Genomic DNA, 26,212 nt, shown 5'->3' on the forward strand with positions numbered 1-26,212 from the left:
CTTCTGCGGCTTGGGTGAAACATGATGTAAGAAAGGACGCGAACAGGGGAAGTCCCTAGTGTCTTTAATTTAATATCCCGTTCCGCACTAAAGCGGTCGTGTATTTGGTAAGCCCCAGGTATCCAATCTGTTGGCTGGTACCCTTGTTTCATATTTATAAGAGCTGTTCCATGTTTTTAAATGTCCCTGCTGTTTCCCTATTTCCAAATAACTCTTACAGTTCAGAATAGGTTTCGATTTGAGCAAAGCAGGCAAGTAAGTCCCCTGGTGTGCCAAGCAAGTGTTTGCCCAGGAGAGAGCCCGGCCGGGTGCCGGGGCATCCGAACTTCAGCCCAGCCCTGCTCTTCCCTCTCACGACTCTGCACCTTGATCTTTACAGCAACCCGTGCACTTGTCCTCGCCCTCAGCGGGGTGAGGACCCTGAGGGAGTGAGGAGGAGGACTTGGGATGGAGGGAAGACCCCAAGGTCTAGGCTTTCCTGAGTAAGATTCCAAGTTTTCGAACTGGAATCTGTTTGTCCAGAGAGCTTCTTGGGTGTGTGGGAATGTCCGCAAGGATTTAAAATCTGAGAGCTGGGTCCTGGTATATTCTTGTAAAATTTAACATGAAGAATATTCTGCATCATCAGGATTCGATACAGAATATAAAGCCATCGGATACTCTCATCGCCTGGATATACACTTAGCAGTAGACTAGTGGATAGAATTAGAATTACAGAGAGAGACTGAACTGGGGTAGCTGCCAATTCATCAGGGGACCCCACCATATTAAGGAAATGTAAGATCAAAGTCTGTGAAAGAGGAAAATTTCTTGGCAAGTTCAGCCAGAAAAAGGTGGCAGGAGAATCAAGTCACAGGCACACCAAGCTCAAAAGAAGCTTCACCCTACATCTCTGTCATGTTTATACAAGTGACACGTGCCCTAGAGGCATCAGTACTACATTATGTTGTCGTGTTTTTTTAATTTAATCTATTTGAAGTTTATAGCCCGTTTCTGTTTCTTTTTTAAACTTGTTTTGGTTTCAGACTTTTGTATGAGCTACACTCTTTTATATTAGGATATATTTAACACATAATGACTTTTTAAATAAGTTGAACACATTGCATAAGAATTTTGTTTCCCCTTCTAAATTATTTTTGTACATTAATCCAGGTCGGGAAATCATCGGAAGGAAAGATAGGCCTGGCCTAATGTCTATTTTCGGCAAAGCTTCATCAACACTCCTGATTTAATCTTGGAAATATATGCACTACTGAGGAAATCTTTTAGATAGGTCATTTTATCTTCTGAACTTTTAAGATTTATTATTTATTTGAGAGAGAGAGAGAGCGAGAGCACAAGTGGAAGGGACAGAGAGGGAGAGAGAATCCAAACGACCCCACGCTGAGCTCAGAGCCCCCCTCAGGGCTCAGTCCCACGACCCTGAGATCATGACCTGAGCTGAAACCAAGAGTCGGACACTTCACTGACTGTACCATCCAGGCGCCCCCATTTTATCTCTTAGAATAAAGTTCTCCCTCTTAGTGGCTCTGCCCCTTGGGCAGTACCAACCTTAGGCTGAGCAAGAGGGAGAGCTGCTCTGACACTCCAGTTGAGAGGACCTCACTCTGACCCTCCTCCAGCTGTGCCCTCTCCTCATGGGATAAGGTATCCACTGGCCCAAAAGGATGTGGCCACCGAGAATCTGAGACCCCTTTCTAGAATACCCTTCTGGTACCCTAGAATCCAGGGTTCCCTGCCCACACAGGCCTAACCCGGCTTCCAGGTGCTCTACCCTAAGTCCTTTTCCCAGGGGGCAGACCCGCCCACCCCTATACACGCGCCATGTGCATACCCTCAGGCCAGAGGAGTGGCCACGGAGTGGGCGCTGGCTGGGTCGTGAGCTTGGACATGGAGGTAGGCATCCACATCCATGTGCACGAGGCGAAGGGTGGAGTTAAAGGGGTATAGGTCTCAGACCAACTCCCCTCACGCCGTTTGTTCCTAGCATGTACTCTGAGAGCACTGAGAAGATTCTACATCCAATCCTAGACTTAGGTTCTATAAAGTTATGGTTGAAAGGTAGGACCGCTTTTTATTAACAACACGATCACTTGCTTTGTAACTTTTAAACACTTGAGATATGTTGTAAGGGACATCCATTTATACTCTTGTCTTGAGTTCTGCAAATGTTAGGGGTGAGCCCGTGCCTGGGCAAATCACTCCCTTCTCTGAGCCTCATGTTGGTAGCCTCCAAAAACGAGATAGAGAGTGCCTGCCTTTCAAGGTGGTAGAAGTTACTGGAAAGGGGACAAAGGTCCATGAAGCACCTAGCGCATAACCAGGCATAGGTGATGTTTTTACTATGTTTGATTCTTTTTGCCCCTTACCTGGAGTCACTCCTTTAAAATTATGTGTGTTTATACGCGTACGCGTGCGTATGCAGCACACACACCACCGACGCAAACCAGCCTACAGAGAATGCACTCCATTCGAAAGGGTCTCTAGAAGCACCCTTGCTTGCTCTGCAGTATGACCCATAGATGCAGCTGTACAATGGCTGCCCAGACATTTCAAATGTGCCTACACTGAAGGAGAAGAAAAATAGGATCATTTGGGGGAAAAATGTTTTTTTTTTCCTTTCCTACTCACTCTTTGCTGAGCTTATCCATTAGCAAAGCAGGTATTGCTATAAACCAACATTTTTCATCAGTGTTCTCTGAGCAGCCTGGAGGTGGGGAGCTACCGCCTTTCTTAATCAGAAAGAAGCCAAAACTCAGCACACACAACACACACACACACACACAGCATGCCAGGGAGTGCAGGAGAGATGCAAAACATGATTTCCTTCGGACTCCAGATCCTTTCCTTTCCTAGTGTACCAGATTTCTGTGCATTCCTGCTTCTATGCAAGACTTGATTGTGCTTAATTGAATGATGGCTGAATCTGGAATGCAAAACACCCCATTCCAGGTGTGTTTGATTTGGCCCGTACAGTTGGTTTGGGGCAGTTGTTTGTTTGCTGTGTTTTAATTTACTGCAAACATTTAAAAATGAAAGATTTCCCATGGAATTCTTTTCTTGGCTTCTCTTTTCTGAAAATCAAACAGTTCGTTCATTTCAGCAAATATTTATTTTTTTTAAAATTTTATTTATTTATTTGACAGAGAGAGACAGCGAGAGTGGAGCACAAGCAGGGGAGTGGGGAGAGGGAGAAGCAGGCTTCCCGCTGAGCAGGGAGCCCGATGTGGGGCTCGATTCCAGGACCCTGGGATCATGACCTGAGCCGAAGGCAGACGCTTAACGACTGAGCCACCCAGGCGCCCTCAGCAAATATTTATGAACAGCTTCTTTGTGCCGTACTTTCTCTGCTCTGGCTCTCGGGATAAAGCAATGACAAAACAAGGCAAGGAACGTCCTTCTGATTATGAAGCTTTTGTTCTAAATGAGGGAGACAGTGAGCCAGCTTGCTTCATAGGACCTAAGTACCGTAAGACTGTTAGGTAGAGTGATGTCAGAGAGAACGATTGGCTGGCCAGAGCCTTTGGTGAAGTGACATTAGAGCTGAGATCCTGTAGACACCTGGGAGCCTAACAGGAATATCTTGAGGACAGAACGTTCTGGGCAGAAAACAGCCAACGCAAAGGGCTTAAGGTTGGGATCCATGTGGCCACATCTGGTGGCGGCCACTGGTTGCACGAGCGTCACTGCCCCTTCCAGCAAGCACACGACCGCATCTGTAGGCATTTGGATTTGCCAGCTCCTGGCTGGTAGTCTGACGAGTGACTAGGTTTTTTTTAATATAGTAGAAATGTTTCTGAAGTTGCTTCAAGCACTAGCTGCCCAGCTGATGCACCATGGCAGCACTGTGGGAAACAGAAGTGCCAATAATTTAGAGCTTTGCTACTCAAAGTGTGGTCCGCAGCTGGGGAGCCTGTTAGAACCTCAGACCCACTGAATCAGAACTTGCATTTTAGCAAGATCTCCATTTTAACAGGCTCTTTAGCAAGCACTGGTTTGGAGCATCTTTCCACATCTGTACAGATGTTTGTAAACTTCTCTGTTATGCTCTCCTTCGTTGTGAGTGAGCTTTCTAATGCTGGGGATTAGTGGCTGTGCGTCCCACAGTCCTGGTCCACTCCCTGGTCCACTCCCTCCACCCAGTCTCTTCTGACATAATTGCAAGATGGATATTGGATGTAGTGGATAACGAAGAAAATTTCTCTCCACATGGGCCTAATTAGCCTGTACTCTGATACAGAATATCAGAAAAGAAATAGCTACTTTCTAGAAATTTATATATACCTATTATAAATCCAAAATTCTCTCATTAAATTTTATTAATGCTATTATGTATCCTAATGCTTTTGGACATTTTAAGGCATATGCTTTCTATAACTTTGCCAGAATCTTTATGGTTTCCCATTACTGTTTTCTAAACCTTGGTTCAGTAAGGCTTCTGATAGCTCAGCTAAAGCTTAAAGGAAAAAAGAAGAGTCACTTGCTTAGATTAAAGTTATTTTTAAGAATCTACTTCTCAAAAATTACCCTGAAAATACCCAGGGAACATGGTGTAGCTGAATACAGATTCATTTCTTGTTTTAATTTATAATAATGCAGCCTATCTCTGATTTTATGCTTCAGACAGAAGGTCGTTGGTTGTAGGGAGTTGCCCTTAATTTTATTCTTACTCAAATCAGTCCTGAAATGTACTTGCCCGAAGCCCAAGGACTCCAGCCATCTGTACAAAACTTTTTACTCTTCACTTTGATTGCTTTCAACAAGAATGGTTGGATAATTGACAGAGGTAAATACTTTGCTATGTAATTAACAAGAAATGCTTCCCCCATCACAGATCTCATGCAAAAATAATTCCAGAGAAGGAAACATAGCTACTCAAAGGCATGGACTTGACTTTGGGGAAAAACAAGGCTATGCCACAGTATTATCAAAGTAGAAATTGTCGCCGCTTCTGCTATACTGATAAATGCGACTTAGGGTTGATGGAGTCGCACGTTCTGATTTTAGTGAAGGATCCTGGCACATGGATTTAGAGCATGCAATAAAATAGACTTCGACCTTGCTAATTCTGTGTGCACAGCTGGTAGAAAAGCATGAAAGCGGTTATAGCCCTTGAGAATGCAGATGAAAGCCCTGTGAAGTCAGTCAGTCATCTCTAGAGTCTAGAGAAATCCAGCATATCCGGGATCGGGAGAGACTCTGTGATTAAAACTAGCGATGAGAAGCAGTGGCAGAAGCACTTGCTAGGGATCTAAGAGGGGCCTACTTCTTAAGAAGTTGTTCTTAAAAAAAGAATAATCAAGAGGAGAAAAGAAGATTGTGCTCAGAGGAACCAGTGCCCACACCATGCGAATTATTGAGCAAGGGCCACCAGAGCTGGAAAGAGGAGATGGTTACTGGCCGCGGCCAGCAGCTGAGAGGCAAGACCATTGTGTGTTCCCACCAGCAAGTTCACGGCTGCCTCACGCGTGTATGTGTCCCACCTCTTACCATAAATGTTCCCAAATATCTCGCAGTGAAAATGCAGGTGTGGGAGTAGAAATAGCTATATTTCACAGTGTGGCTGTTCAGTACTCACCCTTTGACCAGTAGAACTTCTTGGAGGTGGGTTTTCTGAGTGGCCATGGAATATCCTCATGAGTCCCAGCTTCTAGACCTACTAGAATTCACCCCAGGCTCTTTCAAGAGAAATGGATGAGTTCGAATATGTTAGCTTCAGGAAGGCGAACACCCAACTACCAGTACCTAAGTGATGAGGCATTTATTGTTTCCCTGACAAAAGCAGTGTGAAACAGCTCCAGGATTGTTCCCAGGGCCCTACAGGTCCTCTGCTGTGCCCTCCTCAGCATGCCCACAGTTCACATAGCTAGAAAGTGGCAGAGCTGGAAGCTCACTTGCAGGATTATCTTATGCTCTGGAAGCCGTGCATGCAGTCAGCTGGCTCTTTATACTGCTGGGGTTGTATCTCCCATGTCGGGAGATGCGACGTGGTGTCATATCTCACTGCAAAGTGGCTTGTGTCCTTGTGCATTACCTAATGCACAAGGTGTCAGCTTCAGCTTGTAATTAGTTAAAGTGTCGGTTGTCACTCACAGTTTCCTTTTCAAAATCAGTAGTGCTCCTTTGGTGCTGCCGCTCCAGCTCCGCTGAAGGCTGCAGGGGTGCGTCAGTTGGGTTTGCATTAGCGTTACCTGGACTCCGGTCCCGCCGTGAAGCCAATAAAACTCCTGAAGCGGGAAAAAAAAAAAAAAATCAGTCTTAAAAAAAAAAAAAATCAGTAGTGCTCCTAGTATCAGGGTTTTCTCTGCCTGTTACCAAATGTCGCGATGAGTTAGCGTGGCTGCTGCCATAGGGGCTTCCAGGCAGAGGAAATACGGCAGGCAAGAAAAGCAAAGTAAATATGAAACCCTACAGGGCGTATTCAAGTTAGACGTGTTTTGAGCCCTTTTTCCTATTTAGAGTTTTGATAGCCATTTGTTATATTTTTTAACTCACTTCGCTTTATATTTTGCAAATAAAGGCTGATTTCATGACTGCTTGGCCACATAGTAAGAAGGCAGCCCTCTTGGTGATTGCTAAGAGAGCCCGTCACATGTTACAGGCGAGCAGAAGGCATGTCTTTCTCTGCCTGTCAATTACTGGGTGTAATAATCTTTGTGGTTAAGCATAGCTTCCAAATTAAGAACTCATGGTGCTTTATGCACAACGAACCTTGCCAGCTGAATACATAACTAATTCATTTTCAAAAAGGTTAGGATGACTTTTCCACAAAGTATGTATTCTTGAAAATATCTCTCAGTCTTTCTGCTGGGTAAGGTTTAACCCTAGAAAATGATAATCCAGACAAAAACTGATCTGAGGGTGTAATGTGGAAGGAAAGAAGTACTGAACTTGGATTCAGAACACCACTTTGGATAACTGGTTTTGTTCCCCAGTCCCTCACACTGCCTGTGGACATTACTCGGACACAGTTTTAAGAAGGTGGGTCATCTAGCTCCTGGTGGCAGACTGCAGTGCCGGGGCGGGGGCGGTAGGGAGTGAGGGAGCAGAGCTGGTAACAGGAACACTGGCAGCACCATAGAAGGGAGGGAAGAAGGAAGCAGGGGAGAGAGGGAGGGAAGGAGCAAGGGTATGGGAGGGTATAGCAAATGTAGGAGCAAACACTTCCATTCCTTAGTAGGGACCTAAGGGCATCAATATTTTAGAACCTAGCATTGTAGTTGGTTATGATCATGGCCCTGAGTTATCCTGAAAAATCCAAACTATATTCAATTTTATAAGGCAGCAGTAAATGACACTTTTTAAAATTTTTGTTAGAACTTCCATTTCACGTTTTGGCAAATAAAACGCAAGCTGTATAGAAGAAGAGCTTCCAAGCCTTGTTGAGGAGATGTCCTGGGGCTGCCGTGGTGGGCAGGTTAGGGGGAAGAGGGGTGTTCTCTTCACCTTCACGTAGAGAAGCTTATCCTACATCTTTTTTATATATGAATTTCTGTTTAAGATTTCATCCAAGGGAGGGGTGCCTGGGTGGCTCAGTCGTTAGGCGTCTGCCTTTGGCTCAGGTCATGATCCCAGGTCCTGGGATCGCCCCACATCGGGCTCCCTGCTCCACAGGAAGCCTGCTTCTCCCTCTCCCACTCCCCCTGCTTGTGTTCCCTCTCTCGCTGTGTCTCCCTCTGTCAAATAAATAAATAAAATCTTAAAAAAAAAAAAAAAAGATTTTACCCAAGGGAGAGAATTTCAAATGTTTTAGGAAACTATTGGAAAGCTACTGATCCAGACATTTCGGTAATGCAGAATTTCTTCCTTGGTGATGCCAGAGGAGTCACTATATAACCTGCACACACGTTCAGTCCCCAGTAACAGACATGCTGCAGACCTTGGGCAGAGACACACAGAGCCACCAGCCTACTCCCAACAGACCCCCGTAACAGCTGCTCAGCTGCTCAGGGCAGGCGCGGGCCCGCCTCCCCCGCCTGCACACCTTCACACCTTCACGAGGTGCCCCCCGACAGTCTGCATGCCCCAGCAGCTGCCTTACTAGTCTAGCAGGCCCTCCACAGGAAGTGATGGCAAGAGGCCGGAAGGACGAGTCCAGAGCAAGGAGAATGAGAACCATAGGCATCAAGTGGGTCTAAGGAAGCAGCTGTGCTGGGCTGCTTTTAGGACATGAGGGGCTTCAGGGCACACAGGGGGCTCAGTCAGTGAAGCGTCTGCCTTCGGCTCAGGTCATGATCCCGGGGTCCTGGGATTGAGCCCCACAGTGGGCTCCCTGCTCCGTGGGAAGCCTGCTTTTCCCTCTCCCACTCCCCCTGCTTGTGTTCCCTCTCTCGCTGTGTCTCTGTTTCTCTGTCAAATAAATAAATTAAAAAAAAAAAAAGACATGAGGGGCTTCTCCATATCTGGACCACAGAGGAGAGCAGCTTCGCGGGGACAGCCCGTCACACAGGTGTACTGACCAGGGAGTGTGCGGCGGCTGCCCCGTCCAGGAGGCAGGTGGGCAGAGGGGAGGAGAACGAGCAGCTGGAGATTTCGTCTGTCCACACAGCAGGAGCAACCCAGGGCCCTCCTGGTTCTGTCTGAGCGGTGCCTGAGGCGCCCCCCCTTCCCCTGCATGAAAGGGACCCCCACTCGTGGCGGACCAGTCACAGGTACTGTGCTCATGTAGCCCTTACTGCACAGAAGAGACTTCCCAGAGGTGTGTGTGCTCTGCTGGCCGGGATCACCAGCGAAGCTTCGTGGCACCCGTTCCCTAACGGGGAGCACAGGAATCTCTTAATGTGTGCTGGCTCCTCAGGCGGGGGAGTCGCCCTCATCCGCGGCATGAGGATCTCACTAACGAGAAGCATATGTTCTAGCACACAATTCATTAATTCTCGTATTCCCCGTAGCTCATTTCTTCCCACAAAACACGGAAAGCTTGGAAATGGCGTTTGCCAGTAACAGCATGACTGTTGAATCCCGAGATAGTGTCCCCCTTTATTCACTGAAGACGTGTGCGCTTTGCAGAAAACCTAGGCCAAAATAAATCCCTCTTTCCCAGCTGGCTTTGTTCCCTTCAGTTTGAATTTTAACCACACTTCTGGAAGGATGTCTTTCCTGACAGGCACACCCAGCTTTTCACAGGAGGTCATCTGATAGTTTTTGGGGTGCACATCGAGCCTTCTCTCATTCTTGAGTACTATTGAGCTCCTACGCCAAGGATATTTCTTGGTGCCGGGAAGAAGACAAAGGAATATTGGACCCGGGCCCCAACTCACGGAGCCTGCAGTCGGAGAGAGGAGGCAAGACGTGGGCCAAGGGGTTAGCAATGGAAGCAACGTATATTTTGGAAAAGTGATGCATTGATACATGCCCCAGGAGTGCTGAGACGTGGGAAGATCCTTGAGTTCTGGAGGCACTCAAGCTAAGCACGTGATGCGACTGGCATCTTGAAAGATGGGGAGGTTTCTGGAAGAGAGAAAAACGATGGGAGATTAGAGCAGCAACGGTGGCAAAGCCGCGGACTTACGTCAGCTGTACACTGTGTGAGCTGATGTTTGAGGAGCGCAGGGTCTGGCGGGGGCAGGGTGCTAGAGGGGCAGGTGGGGAGAAGAGCTCTGAGAACCCCCTGCCTCCACCTACGGGGCTCAGTGGCCTTCCATTTGTTACCTTAGTTTCGGGTGTACAGTATAGTGATTCAGCACTTACATACAACACTCGGTGGTCACTGTGAGAAGTGTGATCTTCATTCCCTTCACCTGTCTCACCCCTCTCCCCATGCCCCCCCGCCCAGTGACCAGCATTGTGTTCTCTATAGTTAAGAGTCTCTTTCTTGGTTTGTGTCTCTCTTCTTTCTTTCTTCTTTGCTCATTTGTTTTGTTTCTTAAATTCCACACAGGAGTGAAGTCATATGGAATGTGTCTTTCTCTGACTGACCTATTTCGCTTAGCATCATACTCTCTAGCTCCATCCATGTTGTCGTAAATGGCAAGATTTCATTCTTCTTGTGGCTGAGTGATATTCGGTTGTATGTACACCACATCTGCTTTATCCATTCATCTGTCGATGGACATTTGGGCTGTTTCCATGATTTGGCTATTTTAAATAATGCTGCAATAAACAGGGGTGCATGTATCCCTTTGAATTAGTGTTTTCCTATTTTGGGGGTAAATACCCAGTAGTGCAATTACTGGATCATAGAGTAGTTCTATTTTTAACTTTTTGAGGAACCTCCATACCATTTTTAATGGCATTGGAAGCCCTTCCCAGCCTCTTCCCCACGCAGACAGTAAACTTTCCAGCCCGTCCCTCCCGCCCCACCCTGCCTCCATCCCATCCCCGGGCATCTTCCAAGCTACACTTTCCTTGCCTTCCTGCACACTGCTTCCTTCTCCTCTTCCTCTTGGTGTCTTCCCTACCCCACCCCCCACCCCCAGCTGACAGTGCTGCCGGTTCTTCAAAACTTACATCATCCGGAAGCTTTCTCCGTCTTCCCTGCACTCCCAGAACAGGTGTGCAAAGCAGTGGCGTGTTCTCCAGTCACTGGCCTTTCTGGCTCCTGCCAGCATCACCGCCCAGCTGGGGCCCTCCAGACCAGACTGGGGAACTTGTTAGCTGGGGAGTTGGTGGGGAGGGGCGCGCTCCATTCACCAGGCTTGCCCCTAGGTTAGCTGGGAGATATTTTAGAAGTGTTTTTCCAGTTGATGTGCTTATGTTGTAGAAGGCAGAGGCAACTTAGCAGTCAAGTTAGGTTTGAATGAGCAGCAGTTGGGACCCGTGAGCTTCAGATCTTTCTGTCTGGGTCCCTTCAGCCTCACCTGATATCCACTCCCGTATGCAGAGCCTTGACTCAAGAATCCAGCCTGGGGAAAACTGCAAACCAAAGAGTGCACGCCACCTCCTGGCCGAGGTGGAGATCCTGTGTGTCAGAGAGCACCAGGGGGAGAGGGGTGGGGTGTGGAAGTCGGGCACGGAACAGCATGGGATCCCCAAGTGGAAAACTGGAAACGGTCGCCAACAGTCGGCTCCCTACCTTCAGGGAAGCTTTCTTCCCAAACATGGAAAACCTTAAGCTGCAGGTGTCAAAGGTCCCGCGTTTCCATTTCCTCAGGAGCACTTGTTAAAAAAATTCATTGGAGTAAATTTGAAGATCTGATTGGCTTTATTAAATGATTCATGAATTGGGCAGTATCCCATGTAGCAAGTAGAGGGGAGGAGCTCCGCTGAGCTGAACAAGAGAAAGGTTTTTAAAGGCAGAGAGAGGGCATAAATAAAAGAAGGAAGGACTTTATTCGCAAGGAATTCACTGTTGAGGCCAGGTTTCCATCCTAAGGGGAGTGGAAGGGGTCTATCAGGAAATTCCCTAGTATTTACCAGGAAATTCTGTGTTGCCTGGTTAAAGGTTACATACCTGCGGCGTTGAAACTGCAGTTAGGTTAGGTACTAAGTCTTGGTTTACGGACTTGGGGCCTTAACTTAAGTGATGCCATTGTGGGCTGTGGTTTTGTTCCTTGACACTCCATAGAACTACGTGATGCTCTGGGTAGCTAAATCATCTCTGGGTTGGTGTTCCTCAGCAAATGAATCTGAATCGGGCATCCTTGTTCTCCTACTCATTTGAGAAACTTTCCAGTTTGTATTCTTGTCTAACATGAATAGAAATCCTCTCCCGCCGCGACTCAACCTGTTGCATGGGAAGGTCCGACGATGCACGGCGCTTGCTGACGCCTAGCCTCTCCCACCTTCCTCCTTTGTTTAACTGCTGTCTGAGCAGAGGAGTTGGTGAGCAAGACTGGGGGCTTTGCCAGGGGTACCTTTCCACCCACTGCATTTGAATGTTGCTATGGCAACCGACAGGACCTAGAAGCAGCACCAAGTATTGTTTCTTTCTTCCAGGGAGAACAGTCCCTGTTGCCACCTCAGGGATGTGTGTGCATAGGAAAGGCAAGGACCGGAGGGAAGAATGGTTGGTGCACATTTGGTGCATTTAGGCCTCGAGGGGACACAGTTGCACACATGGCCATTTCAGGTAGTGGGACATCGCTGGAGCAGGCTCAATGGTGGAGCACCCTAGGCATTGAGGCAGGGCAGAAGCCCAGCTAAGTAAGGCCTGGCCTCCACATTGGTAGGCTGGGGTGGGTGTGTGGGGACGGCTGGAGGGCCTGACCAGTACTCTCCCTTGCCTTCTGCTGCCCGCCACCATCATGGGCCTCAAAGCAAGGTTCTCCACCAGTGAGTTACAGCCCAACGACCTTGGGCATTGGGTCTGTGTCTCGAAAAATTAAAAAGTGCAAAAGTCACCAAATGTTGGGAAGGTTTATAGGAAATGCAGCAGGGTAGATCAGAAGAACTAGCCCTGGCCCCGAGGATGGACAGACAGACGTGGGTCAGCTTCTGCTCTGCTCTGTACCCCTGAGGGTCTTAGAAGAGGTCTATATCTCCCCAGTCTCCAGTGTCCTCATCCAAAAAGAGAAAGTAAGTCTTATTCTATAGAGTTGCTGTGAGATTATAGACAATGCATATAAAATACATCTGCTGTGACCGGCCTGTACATAGTAGGTGCTCATTAATGTTAAATACTAATTAATAACTGAAAGCACAGATGTGGACATATCCAGTGTTTCCCAGCACCAGAATCAGCTGGAAGCTTTTTAAAATACTCACCTACGGGGTGCCTGGGTGGCTCAGTCGGTTGAGTGTCCGACTCTTGGTTTTGACTCAGGTCATGATCTCAGGGTGGTGAGATCGAGCCCTGCATTGGGCTCCACACACGGTGGGGAGTCTGCTTGGGGTTCTCTCCCTCTTTCCCCCCACCCCCGCGTATGTACACGCTCTGTCTCTTAAAATAAATAAATAAATAAATCTTTTAAAAAAAATAAAATAATATACGCACGTCTAAATCAGGTTTACTGGGTTAGAATTTGCAAAAATGAGACCAAGAAAACTCTATTTTTTTAAACTTCCATAAGTAATTCCGACGTAACCAGTGTGTAATTTTGGACAGGAAATTTGCTTATTTTCTTGAGAATGAAGAGTATAAACAATACTGGATTCCCCGCCCCTTTTTTTTTCCACTCCCACCAACCCTTGTCTTTCAACCTTTATTCTACTAACCTCCGAAGCTTTCTGGTAGAATTATCTGTGTTTGAAAACAAAGATGTTTGAGAAAGTGGTTGAAAGTAATATTTAATCAGAAAGGCAAGGAAAAACTAAAGTATCCATCTTCCCTGAAAGAAGCTGAAAAGAATCCACGGAAAGCTTATGCCATCCCTACATGACATTTGGACCATGTTGGCTACATGATGGGTCACAAACATGACATTTAAGGTGACTGGTGTGATTATGTGTAAGCCTGAAATAGGAGTTTAGCATGCGTTTAGCTGAAGTGTTTTCTGCATCCCACAGGAACGTGGCTGAAGAGCGGTCTAGGCCTTGTGCACCAGGAAGGTAGCCAGCGGACGTGGACGTACATTGCCCCTCAGTTGGGGTACTGGGTGGCGGCCATGTCTCCTCCCAACCCAGGTAACACGAAGCCAACACCCGCGATGGTGGGCAGTGATTTCTTTGAGGGTTCAAGCTAAGTATGCTTTTGAAAATTACTTTAGCAGGGAGATCACATCTTACTCAGAAACGATGGAGAAGGGCACCTGGTTGGCTCAGTCAGTGGAGCCTGTGACTCTTGATCTCAGGATCATGAGTTCGAGCCCTACATTGGGTGGAGAGATGACTTTTAAAAAACGGTTGAAAGTCTGAAAATCAAATGACGAAACGAAGGTATTTTGTGGGGGTTGGGGGAGTTCTGGTTGTGACTCTCCCATTTAGGATAAGAATAATACACAGAACATACTCCTGTCTCTTGTCTCTGTTTTTCTCAGACAGCTGCCATAGGGAATTCCTAATCTAAAGCCCATAGAGGCAGTTCAGACCTCCTCCCTAATTCCAGAAACAGCTGTGGCCTGTAGTAAGAGAAATATGGGGGAAGGGCACTCCTCAGAGCCGCTAGCAGACAATCCCCATTGGAGCCTTCTTGGGGCAAAAAGCTTGATTTGGCATTTCCTAAAGGCTTAAAAACAGACCAGTTGCTTTGTGTCTAGAACAATAGTCATCTCTATTTAGCATATGCAAATTAATTCATATTTTTTAAAGCGTGACTAAAAAAATTTTTTTTACCTCTATGCCCTAAGTTATCCCAATGAATATTCCAGAATTGTTTCTTAAAATAATCATCTTCAGAGAATTCTTTCCAATGATGGCTTCTGTTCCTCAAAATGCCTTTAGAATCTGTATCACTTAGACTGCCTTCCTTAGTGAAACATTTCATTGGTGGCAGATCTTTATGCTCAGAGGGTCCCTTTGATTTTTCTTAGACATATCTAAGAGTCATGCACAGCCAAATCTGGTGAATAAAGTAGGTAATTGAGCTAGGTCAAAATGTGCTATGATTAAAAGCTGTCTCTCGTCATGAAGGAGTCCAAGATATTTTAGCAGTGGAATTATCACTGGAATGAACACTCACACTCCCAAAGTAACTAACTTGATGGAGGTGTTGAGACATCGGTCCCGTTCACTTTCTGTTCCCATCCTGAGAAAATGTACATTTCACATCTGTGTCTTGAGAGTCTGTGTTTCCCTTTGTGATGGTGCTCTTATAGCATGAGAGGTGTGAGCCAGGTACAGAAATGCCCCAGTCTCCAAATCTGAAATATCTAGAATATGACTAAGAGGAAGGAAGGAAAGAAAATAAATACCTTAAGTCCCCAAGCAGAGGCTACAAAGCCCATGCATTACAGTTAACTTTCATTTGAGATAGATTTCCAACCACCGTGGCTCTCAGTTTGCCCATCACGCCACAGAATAATAGATATTCTGTAAAAAGGGCAGAAAGAATTTCTTGCTGTAGGCCCACCAACCTTTCCAAGCAGCGAAGGAAGAGACAAAAATCTATAAAATTTAAGTACGGCTGTGAATTTTCTAGAGATTTCCATTGGCAGAAGTTAAGATAATAACATTTTAAGTACTTAAAGGATTGAGCTTGAGTTCCTTGGAACTGATTTTTATGTGTCCCCTGGCTTTCTTGGTGGCTCCCGCCAAAGGCATCACCCATGTATGTCTCTGGGGGTCGTCTCTGGGTAAAAAATTGTTTCTCTGAATGATTAAAGCCGCGTATAGTTGTCAATTATTTTTCCAACTTTTGTACATATTAACTCCACTCACCCCATTGGAGTGAATTATGTTTGGGAGAGAATGGTGATACCTTTTGAACTTAAATAATGTCACTATTTTCAAAAACTAGTACACCTCCTTGAGTTTATCTAGCTCTTAAGGGGTCTCCTTGCAAAGATTTTTTGAAGAAATCTAGCCCTTAAAATATCAAGAATCAATAAGTAAATGGGTGTTCCTGGTGCACAGTGATTATAACCATGCCAATCGGACATAATGAAAAACCACATTCCTTCCTTCCCATCTATTGGCTTACTGCGGGGATGCCTGGACACCAGCGTGTCCCCCAATATTATAATTTGGGGAGGTTTTCATTGTCGCTTTCAATCTGTCATCAGTGCCATTAAGATGGATTCTTACTACTATTGAACAATAAAGAGTAAGTTAAACTCCCTCTTGGGATTCTTTACAACGTAAATTAAGAAGAAAATATGTTTATCTCTGAGACCTTATCTGTAAGTTCTGAAGAGTTCTGTGGCCAGCATCAGGTTAGCCATTTTGAAAAGGCACCGTAAAAGAAGATTTGTATTTTTTAAAAAAACGGAAGGCATTTTAGAAACGCTTGACAACCCATAACCAGCTGTGGATTTTTTTTTTTTTTTTTTTTAAGTCATAGCCGATTCATTTCCTATCTTTCAACTGATTCATTGAGGCAAAGGGCCCTCCGCACAGTAATAATTGTCCAGGGAAAGTGAGAATAAAATCTTGTGATTTTTTTTTTCCCTCCTGCAGTATGAGATCCCCAGATAGGCCATCTCTCTGACTGTAAGTGTCCCAACTCATTATGTCATCACGCATCCTTTTGCTTTCACTGAAAGATCACGTCTTTAGAATGCTGAGCCTGCTACCGAACGTGGCTGTCTTCCGGGCTAAGGAGGGACCCTTGACCCTGCATTTAGCATTTGACTATACAGACCACTCCCGGCCACAGCTGCTCCAGGGACAGTGGTGGTAATCCCTTTCCATTGAGTGAAATTCCGGTGATCTGTAAGCGCATCATTTAAGGGTGTTTGCATCTGGCCCCTGCTGCACGCCCCAGCCAGGAAGAGTAAGGAAAACATAGGCTCTCGGTTCCGTGTGTCCTTCTTCTCCTTTCAAGGTGTTCTCCAGTCTAAAATGCCCTTTTCTGACCTTCTAGGTCCCGTTGTCACACAGGACATAACCACGTATCACACGGTGTTTCTTTTGGCCATTTTAGGAGGAATGGCTTTCATACTTTTGGTTCTGCTGTGTCTCCTTTTATATTATTGCAGGTAAAGTTTTTACCTTTTTGGCAATATCTTTTTTAATTTGGAATTTCTTGGGCAAGCATTGATTTTGAGGTTTTTTTTTTTTTCTTTTTCTGAATCAAGGTCCTTTTTTTTTTTTCCTCATGAAAAAAATACTGAAGAACTGAACATTTGTCCTTAAAGTTGTGAACAAATGAACATGATGTGGGGGGCATGCTGTTTATAAGTTTGCTCAGAAGGGGAGTTGTTTTATTTTATTTATTTTTTTTAAGTTTGACAGTTGTCATGATTCGTTCAGGATATTCCTAACCCCTGATTAAGAGATGATATTCTCAAGGACAAAGCAGAACTAAAATTCTTATTTTGATGCCTTGGCTATTCCATTTTGTGAGAATGTTTGTTGTCGACTCTTGGGGGACTTCTCTTGAATGAATAACTTGGTTGAACGTATAAAAGCCTGCAGGTGAAATCTGCAGATTGTGCTGTTCTGAATCAAAATAAGGCTGAGGGTGTGGGGTGAGAAGGCTTCTGGCTGCTGGTTAGTTGTCTTGTTTCTTCCTGTGGAAATGGAGAATTGGGATTTCGCGGGGAACCTCACTGCTACGAGAAGCTTTAACCTCTGGGTTTGGATTTTATCTTTGATCATAGGCGGAAATGCTTGAAACCTCGTCAGCACCATAGAAAACTGCAACTCCCGGCAGCCCTGGAGAGTTCCAAACGGGATCAGTCAACTTCCATGTCTCACATCAACTTGCTCTTTTCTCGTCGGGAGTCAGAATTCCCCGGCCCCCTCTCTGTCACCAGCCACGGCCGCCCGGACGCCCCAGGGCCCAAGGAGCTGATGAGCGGAGTCCATTTAGAAATGATGTCTTCCAACGGAGAAGTGGACATGCACACCCCCATGCTAAAGCTCTCCTACAGTACCTCGCAGGAATTCAGCTCTCGGGAGGAACTTCTCTCTCACAAAGAAGAGGATAAAAGCCAAATCTCCTTTGATAACCTGACACCAAGTGGGACATTGGGAAAAGAGTATCACAAGTCTGTGGAGATTTTCCCCTTAAAGTCCAGGAAACCTCTGGAAAGAGAAGGCTGTGAGTCCCCAGGCAACAGCGAGTATAGGAAGAGCTGCAATGCCATGCTGTCCCAGCCTTTGTTTGAAAAGCAAGACAGAGACGGTCAGGCCTCTGTGAACCACATCCCCACGGGAAGCAAGCTCACCATTCAGGAACACATGTACCCCGCGCCCTCATCTTCCGAAAAGGACCAGCTGCTAGACCGCCGGCCTACGGAGTATATGATGTCGCGGTCAGTAGACCACCTGGAGAGACCCACATCCTTTCCGCGGCCCGGCCAGTTGATCTGCTGTAGTTCCGTGGACCAGGTCAATGACAGCGTTTACAGAAAGGTATTACCTGCCTTGGTCATCCCCGCTCATTATATGAAACTCCCGGGGGACCACTCCTACGTGGGCCAGCCCCTGGTTGTTCCAGCCGACCAGCAGCTGGAGATCGGAAGACTGCAGGCGGAGCTCTCCAGTCCCCATGCAGGGATCTTCCCGCACCCCTCCTCCCAGATCCAAGCGCAGCCCCTGTCGTGCCAGGCAACCTCCCAGCAGCACTTGCAGGACGCGGGCGCCCGGGAGTGGACGCCGCAAGGTGCGTCCATGTCAGAGTCTCTCTCCATCCCGGCATCCCTGAACGATGCAGCCTTGGCTCAGATGAACAGCGAGGTCCAGCTCCTGACCGAAAAGGCGCTGATGGAACTCGGGGGTGGAAGCCGCTCCCACACCCCCGGGCGTGGTTCGTCTCCCTGGACGGCAGGTCCAACGCGCACGTTAGACATTCGTACATTGATCTCCAAAGAGCCGGGAGGAATGGAAGTAACGACGCCAGCTTGGATTCTGGCGTGGATATGAATGAACCAAAATCTGCCCGGAAGGGAAGAGGAGACCCCTTGTCCCTTGCGCAGAGCCACCCGGCTGTCCAGGAGCATCCGCAGAAAGAGCCGAGGGCGGCGGACAGCGCCTCCTACACGCAGCTCGTGTACCTGGACGACATGGACCAAAGCGGCAGCGAGGGCGGCACCACCGTGTGCACCCCCGAGGACAGCGCACTGCGGTGCTTGCTGGATGGCTCCGGCCGGAGGAGTGGTGGCCAGCTGCCCAGCCTGCAGGAGGAGACAACCAAACGAACTTCGGACGTGCCCCCGGAGCCGCTCGCCAGCCCCGAACAGAGAAGATCTGCTCAGGAGGACGACGAAGAGGAAGATGAGGAGGACCAAGGAGAAGACAAGAAGAGCCCCTGGCAGAAACGGGAGGAGAGACCCCTGATGGCGTTTAACATTAAATGAGCGATCACAGAGCCACCCGGCCGTGGAATATAATGCAGTTGCCAAAAATCCTTTCTTCCGGAAGCAGTTTACCTGTTCGGGGAAAACACTGAACAGCGGCGTCCGTGGGAGCAGACTCTCGCTGCGTCACGGTTCACTGTGTAAATGTCAGAAAAGAATCCAAGTTATGACAGAATGAAGGATGATGTTCCCGGATGCCTCGCCTCCAGGGAGATGGCTGAACGTAGTGTCCGGACGTCACTCTGGGTCTCGGACACTGACAAACCACAAGTGATGTTGCTAAGGTTCTGCTGATCACCTCAGTTCTCCCTCAGATTCTGGGAACAGATGAAACTCTTGTCACATTGCTTGAATCCATTTTATCACGATAATGCACCTGTGAAGTTATTATTGCGAAATTAGCTTAGCACTTAGTGTCTCGAGGTATGCATTATCTCAAAGGAAAGCTATGCATCGCTGCTTTGTGCTCTCACTTTGCTTAGGTTTTTTGCGTTGGTTAGGTTTTGTTTCGGGTTTGCTTTTTAAAAAAACAACAACAACACACACACACACACACAATTTGGTTGTAAAGATTTCCTTCTTTCTTTTTCATCTGTTCTGCTTCTCGGTGGTTTATTTCGGTGTCTCCTTCCGGGAACTCCCGAGTGTGTCACCTCTTAACATCCAAGCCTTTTAAATGAAATCGTACTGAAGTTTTTGTCAGCTGAGAGCCCTTCAATTCTGGTCCCATTAACTCTAAGTGCCTTTTTTACAGCGACAACAACAGTCCCTCACCTTTCTTCTTCCTCTCCTCCTCCTCCTCCTTCTTCTTCTCCTTCTTCTTCTTCCTCTTCCTTCTTCCTTCTTCTTCCTTCTTCCTTCTTCCTTCTTCTTCCTTCTTCCTTCTTCCTTCTTCTTTCTTCTTCTTTTCTTTCTTAACTCCTTTAATTGAACTGCCTGGATTTTATAAAGTTATTAAGTGATACCCCTTTTCTTTAAACTGCATGCTGCCAAGTGCCCGTTTGTGCTCCCAATTCTCATTTCAACGCAGTGTTCTCTCTAGTTCCCATGTGTGACGTGGATTCTGTTGAGCTAAGGTAGACTAGAGGACACTTTAGAGATCGCCTTCCCTCCTCTATCCCTTCGGCCACTAGCCACCATTATGGTTTCATTGGCTGTCTGTATATACGGTTATGTATTAACTCGGGAATCCTATGGGCTGATCTTGCTCACCCAGACATGGAGTATGGACTGAGCAAGTGAATGTGACTATTACAGAAATCGTATGTACTACCCAAAAGTGCCAGAATGACTCTTCTGTGCATTCTCCTTACAGAGCTGCTTGGTTATCCAAAAATGAAAATTCAAAATAAATGCTGAAAAAAAAAACAACGATCCTGTCGTCCTTTTCATTCATTCTGAGCCATTATTTGTTGTTTCGGAGTTGCTATTATGAATTTGCTCTTGGGGCACCTGGGTGGCTCAGTCGTTAAGCGTCTGCCTTTGGCTCAGGTCATGATCCCAGGGTCCTGGGATCAAGCCCCGCATCGGGCTCCCTGCTCCACGGGAAGCCTGCTTTTCCCTCTCCCACTCTCCCTACTTGTGTTCCCTCTCTCGTTGTGTCTCTCTGTCAAATAAATAAATAAAATCTTAAAAAAAAAAAAAAAAAGAATTTGCTCTTGGGGCTCCTGGGTTAAGCATCTGCCTTCGGCTCAGGTCATGATCCCAGTGTTCTGGGATCGAGCCCCACCCTCTGCCCCTGCTCGTGCTTTCTCTCTCTCTCTCAATAAATAAATAAAATATTTTTTTTTTTGCTCTTCATTCCCCGGCAGTCTGAAATGCTGGTTGTTGAACTTCTATTCAGAGACTCCAGAACAGACACATAGGAATTTACATTGCAATTAAAATCCACCTTGTGTTTAGTTTTATTCAAGAACATAAGGTAACTTTTTGTTGTGTTTCAGGTAGGGAGAAATGTCTACACTTTACAAAAAACTGATGTTCTCTGTCGTGATCAATATTGATCCACTTGGAATAACTTCAAAAGATTTCATTAAAATGACCAGAACCATCCCAGATGGGTGAAACTATTAGTCAAAATCATTAATGGAAACATCAGAGCATAGGACACAGTAAGCTAACTATGTGTACAGTAACAACTTCATTACAAAATCTTTATTCGTGAATTCCATGTGGACAGAAAATCAATTAAGTTGATTTTTATTACTTTAATTCTCAAAGGTTGATGTATTTTGCTTTTCAGGGGGAAAACTTTTGAGATTCCCGGACAGTGCTGGGGCATCTAAATGGGATGGGAGTCTGGTTTAACAAGTAAGGGACTTTGGGGGGGTGAACATTCTCACCAATAGGTGGCAGGTGAGCCCATCCAGACTTCACTCACAAAGACTACTACTTGTCACTTGCCTTCCCAAGAAAAAGTGGCCTCTCCGAGAATACCCAGGGCCAGACATAGATGACTGGGAAAATGCTGGGAGACTCTCAGCCCTTTCCAGCCCTGCCGAAGGTTGCTGCCAGTGCAATCATCTCCTTATTAAAGCATCGGTTTCCAGAAAAGCCTCATTTACAATGCATGTTACCTGTGAAAAGTAGGTACCACATTGCCTGTCAGAACTGACTACGGGAGATTTGGTGGGAAGTTTGGAAGAAGAGGGGCTTTTCTGACCCCCTCCTCATTAGACAGGACATACCTGGTTTGGGTACAGTTATGCAAAGTATGGGGCAGCTAGCAGTGGTCCTGAGACATTGTGTGCCTAGGAAGACGATGCAGTGGGTTTGCCGAAAGAAAATCGTTTCTGCCAAAGGTGAAGATTAACTCGTTTTACACTTGTCCAAAAAGAGGCTCAGAGGATTACATGTTTGCTCAGGGTGCCAACACCAATCACCAGGCTAGAGCTGTTTAGACAGAGCACTGTGACTGTGGACTTCACACATTTCATTTATTTTCTTTCTAGCCTGGTAAGGGTAAAATACCTCACATTATTACGAATCAATTACATTGTCGGAAGAACGAAAGCCATCAAAGGCGTCTTGCCCTGCCACCTAGTGGTGAGTTTTCACCAGCCTGCTACGGAGACAGACGGCTGGCCGTCCAGGGCCAGCTCCAGGAACACGGCGCAGGTGTGTGCTCCGGAATGGTCAGACGCTGGTTCTGTCCTCCAGACAAGGTGAGCAAGGAGATGGGGCGGACGTTTGTTGAGTCACTACCCTAGCAACCGTATATCGGAAACCATCATGCATTCAATTCTCAAAAGCTTGTGAGGAAGTTTTATGTTCATTCTTTGTTTTATCTCTAAATAAATGGAGGCTTGGGGGTTAAGTACTGGAGGCCACTCAGCTAGAATCAGGGGTGCCTTGCATAAGCCACCAGCCCTTGGGAAATGGATGCATTTAAAGTTGTAAATGTGGGGCGCCTGGGTGGCTCAGTTGTTAAGCATCTGCCTTCAGCTCAGGTCATGATCTCAGGGTCCTGGGATCGAGCCCCGCATCGGGCTCCCTGCTCAGCGGGAAGTCTGCTTCTCCCTCTCCCACTCCCCCTGCTGTGTTCCCTCTCTCGCTGTGTCTCTCTCTGTCAAATAAATAAAATCTTTTTAAAAAAATAAAGTCGTAAATGTTCCTGATAACGGATGTATAGGACACGACTTGCAAATCATCATAAAATACATAATTGTCAATTCCGTTCTACACTTGATTCCCATAGAATGCTTTCATTGATTTTTGTCATAGCCAGCCTGTTGCAGTCGACAAAAGGATGTTCTGACATGCACATCTGTTGACTTTTTTTTACATTAATGATTAACACAGAACTGAAACCAGGAAGACACATGTCAGAATTTCACTCATTCATCAATCACTGAGTGATTTCTTTGTTGAAGCAGATAAAAGTGTTTGACTGCTAGAAGAGTATTTCCTCAATTTTTGTGCTATTCTCAAGGTGATGGTTCCAGACATGGTACCCTTACAAGTTTAATCTGCAATATTAACATTTTCTCCATCTCTTTCTTAAATTCGGACAATGAGCAGGTCAAGCCTCTTTTTGGAACATTTGCCAGTTTCCATGGTGTAAATGCTCCCATGTGGCCAATTTCAAACAATAGGGTGACGTCACTGCACACAAGAGTTGGGAAAAGATGCACAGTTGTACGGGGTTATATTTCCACCAAAAAGATACAATAAAGGGAAATAACCCCAAGAGCATAGTCAGTTGTACAGTTGATCTTCATCATTTGGGGATTCCATATTTGCAAAACTGCCCACTTGCTAAAACTTATTTGTAACCCCAAAATCAAGCCACACTGTACTCTCGCGGTCACTCACAGACATGCAGAGCGATGAGAAGTTTGAGAATACCTGTATGAGATGAGCGTTGTTCATGCATGAGTCATAGGGCTGTTGGCTGTGAGTTCAGCGTTAATGCATCAATAATATGTATTAAATAAGATGTCTCCAAAGAGAAACATACATCAAACAAGATGATGTTTTGATCGGTGGATGAAAATGTGACCAGAGACTCTCAGGATCCTAAACCTGCTTTTCCTCTGATTACCATGGTTCTAACGTTATACTCACAAATTCAGTGATGCGTTTTCAACTATTTTGGAATTGCACAATTTCTTTTGTCTTTAGATTTTTTTTTTGAGGTATAACTGACATAGAACATCAGGTGCACAGCATGATTCAGTGTTTGTATCTATTGTGAAATGATCACAACGTTAATCTAGTTAACATCCATCACCACACGTGGTGTTCAGGGTAACTTTACAGAACCTGACTACCGCTAATAATAGGAATGGACTGTAGTAAATAATTAGGACATGATACACTTTAAGTAATTAGTACCTTTGTTTTTTATATCATTTTTCATTAAATTATTTGTTGTATATTTTTTAAATTATTTGTAAATTGAGTATAGTTTTTAAGAATGGCTTTATCTAGGGATGCCTGGGTGGCTCAGTGGGTTAGGCGTCTGCCTTCGGCTCAGGTCATGATCCCAGGGTCCTGGAATCGAGCCCCATGTCAGGCTCCTTGGTCAGCAGGGAGTCTGCTTCTCCCTCTGCCTGGTGCTCCCCCTGCTTGTACTCGCTCTCTCTTTCTCTGACAAATAAAATCTAAAAAAAAAAAAAAAGAAGAAGAAGAATGGCTTTGTCTAACAACTGGCTTGCAAAATTCCTGACATTTCAAGTCCTCTCTGGAAAGTGTGCCCCCGCATACCACTAGCTAGAAGATGGCAGCATATGAACAAAATCTGTCTGACTCCATCACCTGGTCTCTTGCTTTTTCAAAGCTCACATGGAAACCCCTACTTAGGACAAAAAAAAAAAAAAAAATCTAGGTTCGTTACTTTCCAGGCTTTAGTCTAATTTAATGCAAGATGGGTAGGTTTGCTGGGAAAAGGACCACATTCCTTGTCCTGGGGCAGGTCCCTGCAGGACTTGGGGGGAATTTATGAAAGAGCGTGCTCTAATCCATGCCAGGAGATACACAACACCATTTAAATAACACCCCTGTGCCTTTGGAACCTTATTTAGTATAAACTAGCACAGATAAATGCTAAAACCGTGAGGCAAAGCACCCAATAAATACACCAGAACCAGAAAGGAAACAGACCACAAAACCTAAAAATAATCAGGCCAACAAGTCTGATTATATGATTTCTTGTGTTTATCTTCTTTAAAAAAAAAAAGATTTATTTATTTAAGAGACAGAGAGCAGGTGATGGGGCAGAGTGAGAAGGAGAGAGAGAATCCCAAGCAGACTACCTGCTGAGCATGCTGGATCCCACGACCCTGAGATCATGACCTGAGCCGAAATCAAGAGTGGGACGCTTAAGTGACTGAGCCACCCAGGCGCCCCTTTCCTCTTTTCAATTTAGTTCTTGCTGACCTCTGTATTTGGAGGACGAGGGGATTAAAAATAAGTATAGCCATGGTTAGAAATGTGTGATGAATTTTCAGCTATTTTGAAATTGCACAATTTCTTTTGTCTTTAGATTTTTTTTTTTTTTTTTTTTTGAGGTATAACTGACACAGAACATCAGGTGCACAGCATGGTTCAGTATTTGTATCTATTGTGAAATGATCACAACATTAATCTGGTTAACATCCATCACCACACATAGTTACAGAATATTTTTCTTGTGATGAGAACTTTTAAGATCTACTCTCTTAGCGACTTTCAGATACACCGTACAGTATTAGCTGTCTTCACCATGCTGTACATTACATCCCCAGGACTCACTTAATTTTTTCACTGGAAGTTTGTACCTTTTCTGTGACTTCTTGTTGGCTATTTTGACACAGTAATTGAAGCAAGTTACAGTTACGTTTTGGGATTCTTGACATCATGGAGAACCCGTTGAAGTAGGCACGATGGTTTTCAAGGATCCATGGAATCGGAGAAGGTAAGCAGTGGAGAAGCAACAGTTGACATAACAGACGCGAGAGAGATCCGGCTAAGCTTTTTAGGTGAAGTAGAAATTGCAAGCCTTTTTTTTTTCCCTCCTGAAAACTGTATTTTCAATGCTGTGGATATAAGTACCCAAATCCCTGGTTAATGTTTTTGTCATTCTTTACAGTGATTGTGACTTGTTTGACGCTGGTGTTTTGGTACCTGCTAGCTGGCTCCTAATTCCTTTAAGACCTTTTACGCTTCAGTAGGATGAACAGGAATGAGAGCACCGGAGGACGTGGAACATGAAAGAGCCTTGATAATCTCACACGGGAGGAATTGGAGCCCAAAGTGTTGAGATGATCGCTCCACACAGTGAGTGACCACATGGCGTGTCTCAGTCCATTCTCATTGCTATCACAAAACTCCATAGACTGGGGTGCTTATAAACAGCCATCGTTTCTTTCCCGCAGTTTGGAGGCCAGAAGTCTGCGATCAGGGCACCAGCAGGGTCAGGTGAGGGCCCTTTTCCTGGCTCACAGCTGACACCTTCTGTTGTGCTCACGTTGTGAAGGGGGTAGGGAGCTCTATGGGGCCCCTTTTATAAAGGAACTAACCCCATTCATGAGGACTCTACTGTCATGACCTAAGCACTTCCCAAGGCTCCACCTCCTGATGCCACCACCTTGGACATGAGGATTCCAGCCTATGACTTTGGGGAGGACAAAAACACTCAGGCCAGAGCACAGGACAGGCTCCCATCTCCGGATCTCAGGCCCTGAGTGCCTCCACCCCCTCGGCCACTTCTCCATCCCCTGCTCTTTCTGTCTAGCTCTTCCACACTCTCCGCCATCTGTTCACATTCCGTGTACAATATATATTTAATTATCAGAGTAGAAGGCATTGTAAGCCATAATAATTACTAAAATTTTATGGCTGTGGGAGAAACCCTGACTTGGACTCAGTGCCCCTGGGCGTCAGACCTGACTCTGAGACCAGACAGGTGACTGACTTCTATGGCTGTAGACAGGGGAGAGTGTCATCTGCTC

At 45.9% G+C, this 26,212-nt stretch overlaps 1 protein-coding gene across 1 annotated transcript in view; it reads left to right on the forward strand.

Moving 5' to 3' along the window:
• Positions 1-20,152, forward strand: part of FAM171A1 (family with sequence similarity 171 member A1) — a 123,283-nt gene extending 103,131 nt beyond the window's left edge. The window contains 4 exon segments of the mRNA XM_027594751.2: positions 13,387-13,503; positions 16,340-16,454; positions 17,079-18,202; positions 18,205-20,152. Of these exon segments, the coding sequence (XP_027450552.2) occupies positions 13,387-13,503; positions 16,340-16,454; positions 17,079-18,202; positions 18,205-18,779 (1,931 nt within the window). The 3' untranslated portion in view covers positions 18,780-20,152.
• Positions 20,153-26,212: the final 6,060 nt, after the last annotated feature.

This window comes from Zalophus californianus, chromosome 9 (assembly GCF_009762305.2).
Source record: "Zalophus californianus isolate mZalCal1 chromosome 9, mZalCal1.pri.v2, whole genome shotgun sequence".
Taxonomy (NCBI): Eukaryota; Metazoa; Chordata; class Mammalia; order Carnivora; family Otariidae; genus Zalophus; species Zalophus californianus.